Genomic DNA, 18,443 nt, shown 5'->3' with positions numbered 1-18,443 from the left:
ACCGGCGTCCCATCTGGCTCGCCTCGGTAACAAGTAATGATGGCTCCCCGCGTGCGTCCATGACGACAGTGGTTCTTAGCCCCCTATGGAAGCAAGGAGACGTCAGCAAAATCCCAGCAGCACCGACAGCTGTGCTTCTACAGGGCTCAGGCACTTCTGAAAGGGAATTAGGCTTACACCATTTTCCTAATTGATTTTGGTGGTTGAATTGCCCAACACAAATAATTGGACTAACTAGTTTGCTCTAGATTATGAGTTCTACAGGTGCCAAAGGTTCACAGCAAACCAATAAAAAGACCGAAAAAAGATTCAAATATAGAGAGCTAAAGTCAGCCGAAATGTGCCCTGGTCTGGCGCACCAGACTGTTCGGTGCGCCACCGGACTGTGTCCGATGCACCAGGGACTCCAACTCTGAACTGCTCACCTTCGGGAATTCTGGAGGCCGCTCCGCTATAATTCACCGGACTGTCCGGTGTGCCAGCGGAGCAACGACTACTTCGCGCCAACGGTCATCTGCAGAAGGCATTAAATGCGCTACAGTGCGCGCCAGAGTCAGAGCAGAGGCAGATGGCGCACCGGACAGTGAACAGTGCTTGTTCGGTGCACCACCGGACTGTCCAGTGGCCCAGAAGACAGAAGCTCCAACGGTCGGAATCCAACGGTTTGGTGACGTGGCAGGCGCACCGGACTGTCCGGTGCGCCATGCGACAGCAGCCTTCACCAAACGGCTAGTTTGGTGGTTGGGGCTATAAATACTCCCAACCACCCACCATTCATTGCATCCAAGTTTTCCAACTCCACACACCTTACAAGAGCTATAGCATTCAATACAAGACACACCAAAGAGATCAAATCCTCTCCCAAGTCCATAGTTCATTCCAAATCAAATAGTGACTAGTGAGAGAGTGCTTGTGTTCATTTCAGCTCTTGCGCTTGGATTGCTTCTTTTTCTCATTCTTTCTTGTGATCAACTCAATTGTAACCGAGGCAAGAGACACCAATTGTGTGGTGATCCTTGCGGGGACTTTGTGTCCCGTTTGATTGAAGCTTACTCGGTCTAAGTGACCGTTTGAGAGAGGGAAAGGGTTGAAAGAGACCCGGTCTTTGTGACCACCTCAACGGGGAGTAGGTTTGCAAGAATCGAACCTCGGTAAAACAAATCATCATGTCTCACTCTTTATTTGCCCGCGATTTGTTTTTCACCCTCTCTCTCGGACTCGTTCATATTTCTAACGCTAACCCGGCTTGTAGTTGTGCTTAAGTTTATAAATTTCAGATTCGCCCTATCCACCCCACCTCTAGGCGACTTTCAATTGGTATAAAAGCCCGGTGCTTCATTAGAGCTTAACCGCTCGAAATGATGTCGGGAGATCACGCCAAGAAGATGGTGATCGGCGGTGAGAAGTGCGCTACAAGCCACGGGAAGGCTCTATCAAGGGAGTCCGCCAACAACAAGAAGGATGGATCCCCTTCACGCATTCGATCACACAAGAGTGGCGAGAAGAAGAAGAAAATGAAGAAAGTGGTCTACTACGAGACTGACTCTTCCTCGCCCTCTACATCCGGATCCGACGCCGCGTCCATCACTTCTAAGCGCCAAGAGCGCAAAAAGTACAGTAAGATTCCCCTACGCCATCCTCGCATACCTAAGCATACTCCATTACTTTCCGTCCCATTAGGCAAACCACCGACGTTTGACGGTGAAGATTATTCTAGGTGGAGTGATATGATGAGATATCACCTAACCTCACTCCACAAAAGCATATGAGATGTTGTTGAGTTTGGTGTATAGGTACCATCGGTAGGTGATGAAGATTATGATGAGGACGAGGTGGCCCAAATAGTGCACTTCAACTCCCAAGCCACCACTATACTCCTCACCTCTCTAAGTCGAGAGGAGTATAACAAGGTGCAAGGATTGAAGAGCGCCAAAGAGATTTGGGACGTACTCAAGACCGCGCACGAAGGAGACGAGGTGACCAAGATCACCAAGCGGGAGACGATCGAGGGGGAGCTCGGTCGCTTCCGGCTTCGCCAAGGGGAGGAGCCACAAGAGATGTACAACCAGCTCAAGACCTTGGTGAACCAAGTGCGCAACCTCGGGAGCAAAAAATGGTATGACCATGAAATGGTCAAGGTTATTCTTAGATCACTCGTTTTTCTTAACCCTACGCAAGTACAATTAATACGTGGTGATCCTAGATACACACTAATGTCTCCCGAGGAAGTAATAGGAAAATTTGTGAGCTTTGAATTGATGATCAAAGGCTCAAAGAAAATCATCAAGCAAGATGGCCCCTCCACGCCCGAAGCACAACCGGTCGCATTCAAGGCGACGAAGGAGAAGAAGGAAGAGTCTACATCAAGTAGACTCCCCATCGACGCCTCCAAGCTCGACAACGAGGAAATGGCGCTCATCATCAAAAGCTTCAGCCAAATCCTCAAGCAAAGGAGAGGGAAGGACTACAAGTCTCGGTCCAAGAAAGTGTGCTACAAGTGTGGTAAGCCCGGTCACTTTATTGCAAAATGTCCATTATCAAGTGACAGTGACAGGGATAACGACAAGAAGGGCAAGAGAAGAGAAAAGAAGAGGTACCACAAGAAGAGGGGCGGCGATGCCCATGTGTGCCGTGAGTGGAACTCCGACGAGAGCTCCACCGACTCCTCCTCCGACGAGGACGCCGCCAACATCGCCGTCACCAAGGGACTCCTCTTCCCCAACGTCGGCCACAAGTGCCTCATGGCAAAGGACGGCAAAAGGAAGAAGGTAAAATCAAGATCCTCCACTAAATATGCATCCTCTAGTGATGAAGATAACTCTAGTGATGAGGAGGATAATTTGTGCACCCTTTTTGCCAACCTAAACATGCAACAAAAGGAAAAATTAAATGAATTAATTAGTGCTATTCATGAGAAGGATGAACTCTTGGACTCCCAAGAGGACTTCCTAATTAAGGAAAACAAAAAGCATGTTAAGGTTAAGAATGCTTATGCTCTAGAAGTAGAAAAATGTGAAAAACTATCTAGTGAGCTAAGCACTTGCCATGATGTTATTACCAACCTTAGAAATGAGAATACTAATTTAATTACTAAGGTTGATTCAAATGTGTGTGATGATTCAATTTCAAATCTTAAAGTTGATAATGCTAATTTGCTTGCTAAGATTGAAAAATTGAATGATTCACTTGCTAGCCTTAGGATTGAAAATGAAAAGTTAATTGCTAAGCCTAAAGACCTAGATGTTTGCAATGCTTCCATTTCCAATCTTAGAAGTGAAAATGATATTTTACATGCTAAGATTGTTGAACTAAAATCTTGCAAACCCTCTACATCTACCGTTGAGCATGTTTCTATTTGCATTAGATGTAGAGACATTAATGTTGATGCTATTCATGATCACCTAGCTTTAATTGAGAAACAAAATGATCACATAGCTCAACTTAATGCTAAAATTAATGAGCATGACTTAGAAAATGAAAAATTTAAATTTGCTAGAAGCATGCTCTATAGTGGGATACACCCTGGCATCAAGGATGACATTGGCTTCCAAAAGGGGGACAATGTCAAACTTAATGCCCCTCCTAAAAGATTGTCTAACTTTGTTAAGGGCAAGGCTCCCATGCCTCAGGATAACGAGGGTTACATTTTGTACCCTGCCGGTTATCCTGAGCACAAAATTAGGAGAATTCACTCTAGGAAGTCTCACTCTGGCCCTAATCATGCTTTTATGTATAAGGGTGAGACATCTAGCTCTAGGCAATCAACCCGTGCTAAATTGTCTAAGAAGAAAACTCCTATTGCATCAAATGATTCTAACATTTCATTCAAAACTTTTGATGCATCTTATGTTTTAACTAACAAATCCGGCAAAGTAGTTGCCAAGTATGTTGGGGGCAAACACAAGGGGTCAAAGACTTGTGTTTGGGTACCCAAAGTTCTTGTATCTAATGTCAAAGGACCCAAAACCGTTTGGGTACCTAAAATCAAGAACTAAATTTGTTTTATAGGTTTATGCATCCGGGGGCTCAAGTTGGATCATCGACAGCGGGTGCACAAACCATATGACAGGGGAGAAGAAGATGTTCTCCTCCTACGAGAAAAACCAAGATCCCCAACGAGCTATCACATTTGGGGATGGAAATCAAGGTTTGGTCAAAGGATTGGGTAAAATTGCTATATCACCTGACCATTCCATTTCTAATGTTTTTCTTGTAGATTCTTTAGATTATAACTTGCTTTCAGTTTCGCAATTGTGCAAAATGGGCTACAACTGTCTTTTTACAGATATAGGTGTTACTATCTTTAGAAGAAGTGATGATTCAATAGCATTTAAGGGAGTGTTAGAGGGTCAACTATATTTAGTAGATTTTGATAGAGCTGAACTCGACACTTGCTTAATTGCTAAGACTAACATGGGCTGGCTCTGGCATCGCCGACTAGCACATGTTGGAATGAAGAATCTTCACAAGCTTCTAAAGGGAGAATACATTTTGGGACTAACAAATGTTCATTTTGAGAAAGACAGGGTTTGTAGCGCATGTCAGGCAGGGAAGCAAGTTGGTGTTCATCATCCACACAAGAACATCATGACGACTGACAGGCCACTCGAGCTCCTACACATGGATCTATTCGGCCCGATTGCTTACATAAGCATCGGTGGGAGTAAGTACTGTCTAGTTATTGTGGATGACTATTCTCGCTTCACTTGGGTGTTCTTTTTGCAAGAAAAATCTCATACCCAAGAGACCTTAAAGGGATTCTTGAGACGGTCTCAAAATGAGTTCGGCTTAAGGATTAAAAAGATTAGAAGCGACAACGGGACGGAGTTCAAGAACTCACAAATTGAAGGCTTCCTTGAGGAGGAGGGCATCAAGCATGAATTCTCTTCTCCCTACACGCCACAACAAAATGGTGTAGTGGAGAGGAAGAATAGAACTCTATTGGACATGGCAAGGACCATGCTTGATGAATACAAGACTTCGGATCGGTTTTGGGCCGAGGCGGTCAACACCGCTTGCTACGCCATCAACCGGTTGTATCTACACCGAATCCTCAAGAAGACATCATATGAACTCCTAACCGGTAAAAAGCCAAATGTTTCATATTTTAGAGTCTTTGGTAGCAAATGCTTTATTCTTGTTAAAAGAGGTAGAAAATCAAAATTTGCTCCTAAGGCTGTGGAAGGCTTTTTATTAGGATATGATTCAAACACAAGGGCATATAAAGTCTTTAACAAGTCCTCTGGACTAGTTGAAGTTTCTTGTGACATTGTGTTTGATGAGACTAACAGCTCTCAAGTAGAGCAAGTTGATCTTGATGAGCTAGATGATGAAGAGGCTACGTGCGTCGCGCTAAGGAACATGTCCATTGGGAATGTGTGTCCTAAAGAATCCGAAGAGCCTCCACAAGCACAAGATCAACCATCTTCCTCCACGCAAGCATCTCCACCAACTCAAGATGAGGATGAGGCTCAAAATGATGAAAAAGAAGATCAAGAAGTTGAGCCACCTCAAGAGGAGAGCAATGATCAAGGGGGAGATGTCCATGATCAAGATGAGGAAGATGAACAAGTTCCAAGACCGCCACACCCAAGAGTCCACCAAGCAATACAACAAGATCACCTCGTGAACACCATCCTAGGCGATATTCAAAAGGGGGTAACTACTCGATCTCGTGTTGCTCATTTTTGTGAACATTACTCTTTTGTTTCCTCTATTCACTACAAGAAACTAATAAAAGTTCGTGGGTTAATTTAAGAACGTGGGTACCGACGTTCTTAATGGAGTTATGTTCGTGGGTTAATTTAAGAACGTGGGTACCCACATTCTTATATTAAATTCGTGGGCCCATGGTAAAACCGTCGAACTTATCGTATTAGGAACGTGGGTACCCACGTCCTTAACTTAAATTCGTGGGCCACGTGGACACCGTCGAACTTAACCATTAAACCTAAATCCCTCTCACCCCGTGCGTCTGTCTTCTTTTCCCTCTGTCTACCGCGCGCGCCCGCCGCTACCTGCCTCGCCGCCAGCCCATCGCTACCTACCGGCCGCCAGCGCCTCGCCCCCACCCCCGCCACCCCGCGCGAGCCCCGCCGCCCCACCACGCGCCTGGGCAGGGTGGTACCGCGCGGTGCTCGCCATCAAGCGCCGCTGCGGCGAGCACCTCGATCCGCAGCCGAGGAACCCCTTTCTCGGCGTGCCCAAGTCCTTCCCCGGCGTCAAGCCGGAGTTCTAGGAGGGATGCGGTCCTGCCTCACCGTCCTCCGACCCGACGGGCCCATTTCGCGCCGGTTCATGGCCGTCCTCCCTACCGTGCTTGTAGTGGGCGACTCGGTGTTCGTCCATGGGGGGCTCCTCGAGGCCAATGTCGAGTACGGCCTAGAGCGGATCAATGCGGAGGTCAGCGAGTGGATCCGCGGCGAGGGTGGCGACAATGCCAGGGCGCCCGAGTATGTGCGAGGCTGGGACATCATGGTCTGGCTGAGGAGGTTCTCCGATGGCTTCGATTGTGACTGCAAGAGGCTGGAGGGGGTGCTTGGGATGATCCCTGGGGCCAAGAGAATGGTGATGGGGCACACAATTCAGACAGTGGGGATCAATACAGTGGGGCGAGGTCCACCTCCCTCTACCTCGCCGGTCTCAGTGGGGCGAGGTCCCCCCGGACGTGACGACGCAATGGCTCAGACATTGGCCACTGCGGGGCGGACCCTCCCCCAGCGCGGCGGAGCAATGGTAGGGCAAGGTGCCTTGCCCACCGATGCGGAGGCGAGGTGGACCTGCCTCGGCTACCCGACGCAATACAGTCTGTCTCCATGGCGCGTGCGCTGCCATCTCCAGGGAGTACGACATCCCATCTCCTTTTTCTTGAAGTGTGGATGCATTGCTATCTTACTATGATGTTTTGACCAATGCTTCTGATAAGGTTTGTCGGAAGTAAGCCAAAATTGATACAAATTAAACAATGAATGAATGTGTGTATGTGTCTTCTTCCATGAGAGTACTTTTAGCTTATGGATATTAGTTATGGGATTTTCAGTGTAGGATTTGTTCATTTAGATGTTTATTGCACCTTGAAGCATAATTGGAACCTAAAAGCTACTAACCCATGTTGTCTGTCTGATGTGATCTTTGTGTTATGGCTATAGGCACGAGCGTGAAGGGCTTTGGTCTTGCAACAAAGACATCAAACACAAAATTGATACTTAATGGCGGCCAGAGGGTTACATTTGCCAGGCCAGACGGCTACTTTGCATTGTATCCTACAAAAGATGCATTGCCATAAGTTCAATTTTATTCTGATTTTTTCCTGGAAACTTCATCTATTAAAATGATATAGCTCGTACTATCATACCTTTTTCTGTTTGTTGTTGGTAAAATTGATGGCGAGGGATGGGTATGTACTAAGCAAAGAAACTGTAGTTCTCATCATGCGCATACCATTAATTCTTGCCTGCTCTTGGGTATATATTTCATTGTATACAATTATAGGTCAGTGTTAGGAGATCACTATATTTGCTTTATTGTTGGCTCCTTGACCTGATATACTTTAGCCACAACGTGCCAGCTGGAACTCATCTGATTGAGGTCTCCTCAATTGGTTACTTCTTTTCCCCAGTAAGTATTTATTCCTTGATTTTGTAAGTATGGTGAAGGGAAATGAATATAGGTAATTTACTCCATATTTCTTGTAAATGATAGGTTTGAGTAGATATCAGTGCATGGAATCTTGGTTATATTCAAGCAGCATTGACTGAAACTAGAAGAGTTCTAAATGAGCTTGTCCTGGAACCTCTGAAAGAAGAGCAGTACTATGAGGTAGGTATTGCTAAATATTTTTTGTATACTTGTTTCCTCGGAGTTCTCACTTCTCACTGCTGACTGATTATAAAATGGTTCTATGCAGATAACCCTTTTCATTTATTGATTGTGGGATGTTTTAGTTATCGTTAAATGCTGAAATTACAGTTGCACTTCAATTACGTAGTTTTTCTTCAGCATTTGAAATGCTAATACTGATTTTGTTTCTATATATGCCTAACTAAATTTACTCTTGTGATGAAGATCCTGAGGAGATGAAGCAAGCTCAAGAACAAATGAGGAACAACAATGTATCATTGTCTGGCTTGCTAGCCAGAGCGCAGGGCTAGAAGTAGCACATGAGGATGCTGCAAGGGTCTATATTCTATAATGTGTTTAAGGGCAGTACTGAAGTGCTTGACATGCCATGTCACTCGGAGTAATTTCCTGGGGACAAGGTGGAAACTCTTTCCCCTGTTTTTACTGTATTTTAACTTGCAGTTTTTCTGTTATGTAGAACCTTCTGACATCCCACCATTTCATGCCTCATATTTTGCTCAGATTGCATTAGAGATAACTCCAAATTCTGACATCACATTCTGACATCTCACCATTTCATGCCTCACCATTTCTGACATCCTTGTTTGTACCAACGCATCATGCTATACAAATATTTTTTTTGGTGAATGGTGACTTATATCCTTGAACTGAAGGAAAATTTCATCATAAATACGTACGGAGTATACTGTATACCGCTATATTTATGCACTACAAGAATAACTCTAAATTGGAAGAACCATAAATCATAGTCAAAAGCTACCATTTCAAGGATCAAATAATACTAATTCATCAGTCAAAACAGTCATAGTTTGGCCCTATCAAATTTTCTGTAGTTGCACATGTGTAGTTGCAGCTTGTATCAATTTCAGTATATATACAGTGTTTCAGACTATGTATCTATTTCAGTTTTGTGTTCTAGACATCTGTTTGTGTTCCAGACTATATATCAATTTTAGTTTAGTATGCAGCTTGTTTCAGACTATGTAGCTTGTTTCAGTATGCAATTTGCTTGTGTTTCAGTTTAGTATGCAGCTTGCTCCAGACATATGTTTGTGTATTGTAAACTGCACACAAGTCTGCATACAAGTCTGTAAACTGCACACAAGCAGATTCCTGCTATTTATGCAGATTTGCACATTGCTTTTGGTAGAAGCACATGGCTCTACACGGACATTGATTTTGAATAGGCCAAAGCAGCTCGATGCACTCTCCTCTGAAATGGTACGTTAAGAGTTGACATCAACAAAATTTACTATTATGCTGATTGTTCTCTCATGTTATCTTTACTATGTATCTTTACTTGTTAGAACACCTCCGCACTTGCTACACAACTTACTTTAACTTTCTGTTTTTCATCAGTTAAGATTGTTTTCCATTTCCTTCTATTAGCTCTATTTGATCAATATGGTCATCATTATCACATATCACTTCTCTTCTTTGATGCCTTTTATTGACATTATTTTACTGGATGCACTAGCTGGTTCTAGCTAGCTAGCTGCTTGCTACTATGCTAGTATGACCATGCATGTTTGGTAGCTGGAGCCTAGAGATATAGTAGTATTATTAGGTAACTGATGAAGAGACCATTAATTAACTGATGAAAAGTCGCTGTTTGGTAGCTGTTTGGTAGAATGGACATTTGTAGATGGCCACGACAGTTAATGGCAAATGGCCACGACAGTTAATGGCAAATGGCCATGTACCCATAACTATTAAATCTGCAAATGGCCACGACAGTTAATGGCTATATACATGGCCTCTCTACGAGGAGAGACCATTAATTAACTGATGAAGCATGTAGGCACGGGTAGCAGAGACTTTTCTTGTCCTGAATAACTAAGCAGCAGTAGGCATGGTTTCATAAAATGAGTAACCAGTACTCTAAAATCAGATTCGTTTTTAGCGCTAGCTAGATGGTCCTTAGGTTTAGTAGAGGCTAGAGCTGGATTTTTTGTGCTTTTGTTGGATTTGTGGATCAGACCTCTTTTCTAATCAGCCGGGAGCTGAGAGTGAGTAAGTAAGCAATCTTTTAGAAGTGTAAGTTTTCATCTACCTGGGCAGGATATATATATATAATATAATTGCTAGTGCTTGCTACAATTTATATATCGACCAATGCAAGAATGAATATATATAGGTTGTAGATGATCTTCTTGGTTCAGTTGTTCTTGCACGCATAATTAATATCTTTGTGTACTTGTGATTTAATGCCAGTTGTATATTTATGAGAATTTTGGTTTATTTTGTAGGATTCCGGCTCTCATCAAGTGACTCCTCCCCCTCACGATAACTTTGCGGACAGATGTCTCAATTCTAGTGGTGGAGCTACGAACAACAATCCGATGTCCTGATCGAGAGCGATGGAGCTAATGTTTGATCTTGTGAACTACAAATGTGAACTATGGATGTGAACTTATGTGAATTTGTGAACTTATGTATTTGGACTTAATTATGTGAATTTGTGAACTTATGTATTTGGACTTGTGTGAATTTATGATATGAACATATATCCATGTGTTTGAAATCTGTATTGTATGTGATATTCTGTGTTGCATGTGATATTATGTGTGTCTAGTTTTTCATTTCTGTATTTTTTATTTTTTTTCTGGAAAAGAGTTAAAAACGTGGGTACCCACGTTCTTAAGGTTAAGAACGTGGGTACCGTCGAACTTAATGGGCAGCCCTCGCTGACCCACGCAGGACCCATAAGTTCGACGGCCACGTGGCCCCGTCGAACTTAAATGTAAGAACGTGGGTGTCGTCGAACTTATGGGAAAAAATTCGACGGCCCCCGTCGAACTTAAAAACCCACGTTCTTAACCTTAAGTTCGACGGTACCCACGTTCTTAATGTTAAGTTCGACGGTACCCACGTTCTTAACCTTAAGAACGTGGGGGCCGTCGAACTTACTTCTTTAAGTTCGTCCAAAAATCGCCGTCGGCTATATTCGTCGGTAAACCCACGTTCTTACGGTAAGTTCGACGGCTTATTACATTAAGTTCGACGGTTTTTCACCCACGTTCTTTAACCAGTTTCTTGTAGTGATTGAGCCACACTAGGTAGAGGAAGCACTTCAAGATTCGGATTGGGTGGTGGCGATGCAAGAGGAGCTCAACAACTTCACTAGGAATGAGGTATGGCATTTGGTTCCACGTCCTAATCAAAATGTTGTAGGAACCAAGTGGGTCTTCCGTAACAAGCAAGATGAGCATGGTGTGGTGACAAGGAACAAAGCCCGACTTGTGGCAAAGGGGTATTCACAAGTCGAAGGTTTGGATTTCGGCGAAACCTATGCACCCGTAGCTAGGATAGAATCAATTCGCATTTTACTTGCCTATGCTACTTACCATGGCTTCAAGCTTTACCAAATGGACGTGAAAAGTGCCTTCCTCGATGGACCAATCAAGGAGGAGATCTATGTTGAGCAACCTCCCAGCTTTGAAGATAGTGAGTATCCTAATCACGTATATAAACTCTCTAAGGCGCTTTATGGGCTCAAGGAAGCCCTAAGAGCATGGTATGAATGCCTAAGAGATTTTCTTATCACTAATGGCTTCAAAGTCGAAAAGGCCGATCCTACTTTATTTACTAAAACACTTGCAAATGATTTGTTTGTATGCCAAATTTATGTTGATGATATTATATTTGGGTCTACTAACGAATCTACATGTGAGGAATTTAGTAGGATCATGACACAAAAATTCGAGATGTCTATGATGGTGGAGTTGAAGTACTTCTTAGGATTTCAAGTGAAGCAACTCCAAGAGGGCACCTTCATTAGCCAAACAAAGTATATTCAAGACATTCTAAACAAGTTTGGGATGAAGGATGCCAAGCCTATCAAGACACCCATGGAAACTAATGGGCATCTCGACCTCGACACGGGAGGTAAATCCGTAGATCAAAAGGTATATCGGTCGATGATAGGTTCTTTACTTTATTTATGTGCATCTCGACTGGACATTATGCTTTCCGTATGCATGTGTGCAAGATTCCAAGCCGATACTAAGGAAGCTCACCTTAGGGCCGTAAAACGAATCTTGAGATATTTAGTTTGTACCCCTAAGTTTGGGCTTTGGTACCCTAGGGGATCCACATTTGATTTAATTGGTTATTCGGATGCTGATTGGGCAGGGTGTAAAATTAATAGAAAGAGCACATCGGGGACTTGTCAGTTCTTGAGGTCTCTGGTGTCTTGGGCTTCAAAGAAGCAAAATTATGTAGCTCTTTCTACCGCCGAAGCCGAGTATATTGCCGCAGGCTATTGTTGCGCGCAATTGCTTTGGATGAGGCAAACCCTCAGGGACTATGGTTACAAATTAACCAAAGTTCCTTTTCTATGTGATAATGAGAGTGCAATCCGCATGGCGGATAATCCCGTTGAACATAGCCGCACTAAACACATAGCCATTCGGTATCATTTTCTAAGGGATCACCAACAAAAGGGGGATATCGAGATTGCTTATATTAACACCAAAGAACAATTAGTCGATATCTTTACCAAGCCAATAGATGAACAAACATTTAACAAACTTAGGCATGAGCTAAATATTCTTGATTCTAGGAATTTCTTTTAATGGTTTGCACACATAGCTCATCAATATACCTTTGATCATATCTCTTTTATATACTATGACTAATGTGTTCTCAAGAGTATTTCAAACCAAGTCATAGATGTATTGAAAGGGAATTGGAGTCTTCAGCGAAGACAAAGGCTTCCACTCCACTCCATCAAATTACTCACCCTTCGCCGTCGCTCCACGCCACTCTCCAACTTTGGTATAATCTTCACTCATATTTTGTTCGCCAAAGGGGGAGAAAGTAGTTATAAGGGCTTATATTTCACTCAAGTATCCGTTTTTGGCGATTCATGCCAAAGGGGAAGAAAGTATTAGCCCAAAGTAAAAGGACCGCACCACCACCAATTTTCAAAAATTTGAGTTAAGAAAAGTTTTTTTAAAAATGATGATCTTTCAATCGGTATCTTACTTTTGATAGAACTTCAAATTGGTACAACCCTTTCAAAACTAATATCTAAAACCCTCTTGAACACTAAGAGGAGGATTTGATTGAGGTGGAGTTTTGTTTAGTCAAAGGAAAATCATTTGAAACAGGGGGAGAAAATTTCAAATCTTGAAAATGCTTCTCAAAATCTTATTTATTTACCTTTGAATATTTGCAAAAGGACTTTGAAAAAAATTTTCAAAAACAAAACATGTGGTGCAAGCGTGGTCCAATATGTTAAAAATAAAGAAACAATCCATGCATATCTTATGAGAATTTATTGGTTCAATTCTAAGTAACCTTTGCACTTACATTATGCAAACTAGTTCAATTATGCACTTCTGTTTTTGCTTTGGTTTGTGTTGGCATCAATCACCAAAAAGGGGGAGATTGAAAGGGAATTAGGCTTACACCTTTTTCCTAATTGATTTTGGTGGTTGAATTGCCCAACACAAATAATTGGACTTACTAGTTTGCTCTAGATTATGAGTTCTACAGGTGCCAAAGGTTCACAACAAACCAATAAAAATACCGAAAAAGGATTCAAATATAGAGAGCTAAAGTCAGCCAAAGTGTGCCCTGGTCTGGCGTACCGGACTGTCCGGTGCGCCACCGGACAGTGTCCGGTGCACCAGGGACTCCAACTCCGAACTGCTCACCTTCGGGAATTCTGGAGGCCGCTCCGCTATAATTCACCGGACTATCCGGTGTAGCACCGGACAGTGTCCGGTGGCGCATCGGACTGTCCGGTGTGCCAGCGGAGCAACGACTACTTCGCGCCAACGGTCGTCTGCAGAAGGCATTAAATGCGCTACAGTGTGCGCCAGAGTTAGAGCAGAGGCAGATGGCGCACCGGACAGTGAACAGTGCTTGTCCGGTGCACCACCGGACTGCCCGGTGGCCCAGAATACAGAAGCTCCAACGGTCGAAATCCAACGGTTTGGTGACGTGGCAGGCGCACCGGACTATCTGGTGCGCCATGCGACAACAGCCTCACCAAACGGCTAGTTTGGTGGTTGGGGCTATAAATACCCCCAACCACCCACCATTCATTGCATCCAAGTTTTCCAACTCCACACACCTTACAAGAGCTATAGCATTCAATACAAGACACACCAAAGAGATCAAATCCTCTCCCAAGTCCATATTTCATTCCAAATCAAATAGTGACTAGTGAGAGAGTGACTTGTGTTCATTTGAGCTCTTGCGCTTGGATTGCTTCTTTTTCTCATTCTTTCTTGTGATCAACTCAATTGTAACCGAGGCAAGAGACACCAATTGTGTGGTGATCCTTGTGGGGACTTTGTGTCCCGTTTGATTGAAGCTCACTCGGTCTAAGTGATCGTTTGAGAGAGGGAAAGGGTTGAAAGAGACCAGGTCTTTGTGACCACCTCAACGGGGAGTAGGTTTGCAAGAACCGAACCTCGGTAAAACAAATCATCGTGTCTCACTCTTTATTTTCCTGCGATTTGTTTTTCACCCTCTCTCTCGGACTCGTTCATATTTCTAACGCTAACCCGGCTTGTAGTTGTGCTTAAGTTTATAAATTTCAGATTCGCCCTATTCACCCCCCCTCTAGGTGACTTTCAACTTCTCTGACGGCCACGTTACCGCGTACACAGGGCTCTAGCACCTCTCCGACAGCCACGTTGGCATGTACACAGGGCTCAGACACTTCCCTGCCAGACACGTTAGCGCCTAGCTACACCCCCCATTGTACATCTGGACCCTCTCCTTGCATCTATAAAAGGGAGGTCCAGGGCCTTCATGCGGGGGGTCGCGCGGGGGAACGAGCTAACGAACATGCTCACTCTCTCTCTCTCTCTCGCGAACGCTTGTAACCCCTACTACGAGCACACCCCCCTGGTGTGAGATAATACGAGCCGCGTTTCTCCCTTGTGTTCCATCTCGCGCCAACCCATCTGGGCTGGGACACGCAGCAACAAATTTACTCGTCGGTCCAGGGACCCCCCGGGGTCGAAACGCCGACACAAATGGACACAAAGATCACAAAAATAACATAATGCATTACAAGGCGCCAGAGTCTGGCGTTAGGCCATAGAGTTAAGGTGTTCGACCATACTAAAGCATTATTCTCCTCACAGAAGCGTCGAACATGTACTATTCACCTACAAGTGTCCGACAAACTATATGGTGGACTTAATCGGCTAAGTAAAGGGTGTTAGATGCAACCATCAGACTGGTGGTCTGGACGACATCAAACTAGATGGAGATTCCGTACACTAGAGGGCCCACTAGTCAGTATGAGAGAAAGTGAAGCATCATACCATGGACTATAGTATGACGAGGGTTTTTGGACTAGTACGACAATGTCTGGCAGCTCTTGTGTAGCTATCTAAAGGGCGTCGAACCCTAGTCAGTAGTCCTACAAGCACCGGATCTAGAGGCATCATGCCATTTTCCTTACCTAGCGACCACCATCTCTTCTGCAAAGAAGTGTATCTTAGACAAGTAAACTGTCATGGACATATCAAGTCCACTATCATGGACACATCCCCTTAACGTGTGTTTCCAATCTGAGCTCATAGATGAGGAATACAGGACCGAGATTGAGAAGAGAGCGAGCGCGTGATAGTTATCCACGGACTCACTTCTGCGGAGCATGAAAGGAATTCCAGCTAGCACCTCACTAGAGAGCGAGGTGACTAGATAAGTAAAGATATATTGATCACAAACATGCTAGGTAAATACTTAAGGCTTACAACCTCCATGGTCCTGGAATCCTTTTTAATCTTCAAGTTCTTCGATCTTCAAGTTCTTCAGCGGTCCATATTCAAAAGTATCAATAAAACCTGATAGAGGTGATACTCGGAAGCCTAGCTAGACCATAAATTAGATCGGAATGATCTAGGCTAGATAACTGTGCCAAGACCCAAGAGGGTACGGAAAAGCATGGCTTTGATGCAGCCGTGCATCGGCGTGCCCACACGATACCTGGTCGCCAAGGCACGGTTGGTATGGTACTGCAGAGGACCGTAGAGGGTGTTGCATCTAGCAGCGGCAACTGCCCAGCCCTTTTGTCCCTGCCTGTACACCTCGTAGCCTTCCAGCCCACCACGCGACATTCATCCTGGCGCCTAGTACGGGTGCCAGTATAGATGCAAAACGTGGCTGCAAAATCATTGGGATGGGAATCCTTGTTCTGTATTCTCTGACACGAGGAGCTGCCATTCCTGATTGATTCCTGCCATTGCCCCACTGCCAGTCTGCCACTGCCAGCGTTGTTGACTTTTTATGCACTTCACACTGCAGACAATGTCCAAGGTTAGGGATCACTGATCAGCTGGTTAGTCCTAGGATTCACACACACAAAACACAGGCATCGGTTCATACTTTCACGTTGCCTCAGGTAACGATCGAGTGGTCGACTCCGTGCTAGAGCCGGCGGCTCGAACATTTGTTGGTCTTGCACTCTGAGACTCATCGAAATCCAAAGAACTGTTTGTTTTCTTTCTGATCTGTACAAGATGTCGATCACGATCGAAACTGGTCGTCAAACAAGGATGGAGATGGGGTTATAAAAAATTCCACACAAACTCTCTCTCAAAAAAAAAAAGATGGCAAAACTAATCTAGCAAACGGCGCATTTCACTAGCCCGTTCTCGTTGCACTCCGGGCACCGCCTGAACGCTCCGGCACCGGAGCCATCCTCGTCGTCCACGAACACCTTGCAGCTGCCGGAGCACCCGCCGCACGGCACGAACCGCACCCCGCCGCAGCCGGCGCAGGCGTCCTGCGCGCCGGCGGCGCACGGCGCCGCGTCGCAGGCACCTAGGGCCGACGCCAGGTCCCCGGCCTCGTGCATGCGGCGGACCTCCTCGGCGCCGCCCAGGTGGCGGCCGTCCGCGAACACCTGCGGGAGCGGCGGCCGGCGGGCTTCGTCGCCGTCGCCGTCGCCGACGCCGAGCGCGGCGCGGAGCTCGTGCTTGAAGCCCGCATGCATGGACAGGTCGCGCTCGTCGACGCGCACGCCGTAGCCTTGCAGGACCGCGCTCGTGGACCGGCAGTCCTCGTACGTCTGCCGGATCCCGCGGAGGCTGGTGAGGTACACGACGACTCGGCCCGCGCTCTCCGGCGGCGAGAGCGAGACCGCCTTGGCTGCAAGCTTCGTCGTCTTGGTGTTGATCTTTTCCTGGAACACGTCGACCCGCGCCCGCACGATGCCCGGGAACGTCTGGATCTCGCGCTTCTCGGCGCCACCGGTTCCGCTGGGTTTGACGAAACGAGGAAGGGGCGAAGGCGAGTCATCAGGCGTCAGGTCGTCGAGCGCCTTCCGGAACGCGTCCAGGATCTCCGGCACCAACGCCGGGGACGCGGGCGCCGACCGCGCCTTCCGCTCAGCGCCGTCGTCCGCCTCTTCGTCCTCGTCTTCGAGCCCGTTCATGAGCTCCCACACGTCGATCTCCTCGGGATCGGGGTCGGGGTTGCGCGCCGGCGTCTCGTTCGGCGTCCGCGGCGGCGCGACGGCCTTCGACGCCGCCACCACCGCCCTCCTCTGCCGCTTCGGCGGCGCCGCCACGGGAGGCGGCGTCGTCGGGCGCCACCCGCCGAACGACCGCGACGGCCCCAGCAGCTTCGTCCCTGCGCCGTCGACGTCGTCGTCTCCGGCCTTCGTCGTCGCCTCGTCCACGCCTCCTCCTCCTCCTCCTCCTGCTGCTGCTGCAGCGTCGAAAGAGAGGCCCGCTGCCGCGACGGCCGCCACGGCGCGGTCGAGGCTGAGCGTTCCGAGCGTGGACGACCGCAGCGCGACGACGGAGTGCCGCGGCGCCAGTCGTCCCGAGCGGCTCTGCGGCTCCGGCGCTCGCGCCGCCAATCCACAGCCCCCGTGCAGCGCGTGCTTGGACCCCTTGCAGCCCATCCACGTGCACCGTGTGCCGCGGCGGCGGGTAAGGAAGGGAAGGGAAGGGAAGTGAAGTGAAGGGAGCAGCCCGATCGAGAACCCGGCGGCGCCGCCGTGCCACTGCGGAGTGGGACTGTAGGAGGAGGAAACGGCTAGAACCTCCCGCTCTCGTCGCGCCGTCTGGGATCAAACGGCTAGAGGACTTGGGTGCGAAGCGGAGCGCGTGGAGGGGCAATCGGTTCGGTCGGTCCGCGGTGGGAGTCAGAGCCCAGGTTGGAAAGAAACGCATACATAAGAAAGGGCGTGCCCGGTGCGCGCTCGCGCTCGCGCTCGACTGCTCGAGGTCGCAGGTGCGGACGCCGTGCTCCCTGTGCCGTGCAAGGGAGCGTAACGACTCAATTCCGTAGTATGCGGTGCCCGGGCGGCCTACAGCCTACTACTGCCAAACGTAGTACGTGTGCCGTGGACGTGGAATCCTCATCCTCCTCGGCGCGGTACTGCACGGCGCATTCCACCCTGTGTGCCGCAGCGTCAGTAGCAGACAAGCAGCAACGGCCGGTTGCGTACCGTAGCGGTTGTCAGGGAGTAATAGCCAAAGTAAAGGCCTGGAATTTGGACGCGGAAAGGTTTCGGCATCCGTCGGAGATTGGGAAGTTGCCACCGTATGGACATGGATTCCAGTTTCTCCTTGTGTTTAGAACGACGATCTTCTTTTTCA

The 18,443-nt window shown here is 46.8% G+C and overlaps 1 protein-coding gene and 1 pseudogene across 1 annotated transcript; one reads left to right on the top strand and one right to left on the bottom strand.

The window, feature by feature from the left end:
* Positions 1-7,138: 7,138 nt before the first annotated feature.
* Positions 7,139-8,294, top strand: LOC103631354 (ER membrane protein complex subunit 7 homolog; annotated as a pseudogene).
* An 8,011-nt stretch (positions 8,295-16,305) lies between these two features.
* On the bottom strand, positions 16,306-18,151 carry LOC103629932 (Glutaredoxin family protein). The gene has a single exon (XM_008651032.4). The coding sequence runs from the start codon at positions 17,741-17,743 to the stop codon at positions 16,457-16,459; it is 1,287 nt and encodes a 428-aa protein (XP_008649254.1). The 5' UTR covers positions 17,744-18,151; the 3' UTR covers positions 16,306-16,456.
* Positions 18,152-18,443: the final 292 nt, after the last annotated feature.

The sequence above is a fragment of the Zea mays genome, chromosome 6 (assembly GCF_902167145.1).
Source record: "Zea mays cultivar B73 chromosome 6, Zm-B73-REFERENCE-NAM-5.0, whole genome shotgun sequence".
NCBI lineage: Eukaryota > Viridiplantae > Streptophyta > Magnoliopsida > Poales > Poaceae > Zea > Zea mays.
The sequence above is the reverse complement of the archived record's forward strand: the minus strand, read 5'-3'. Positions and strand labels throughout refer to the sequence as shown.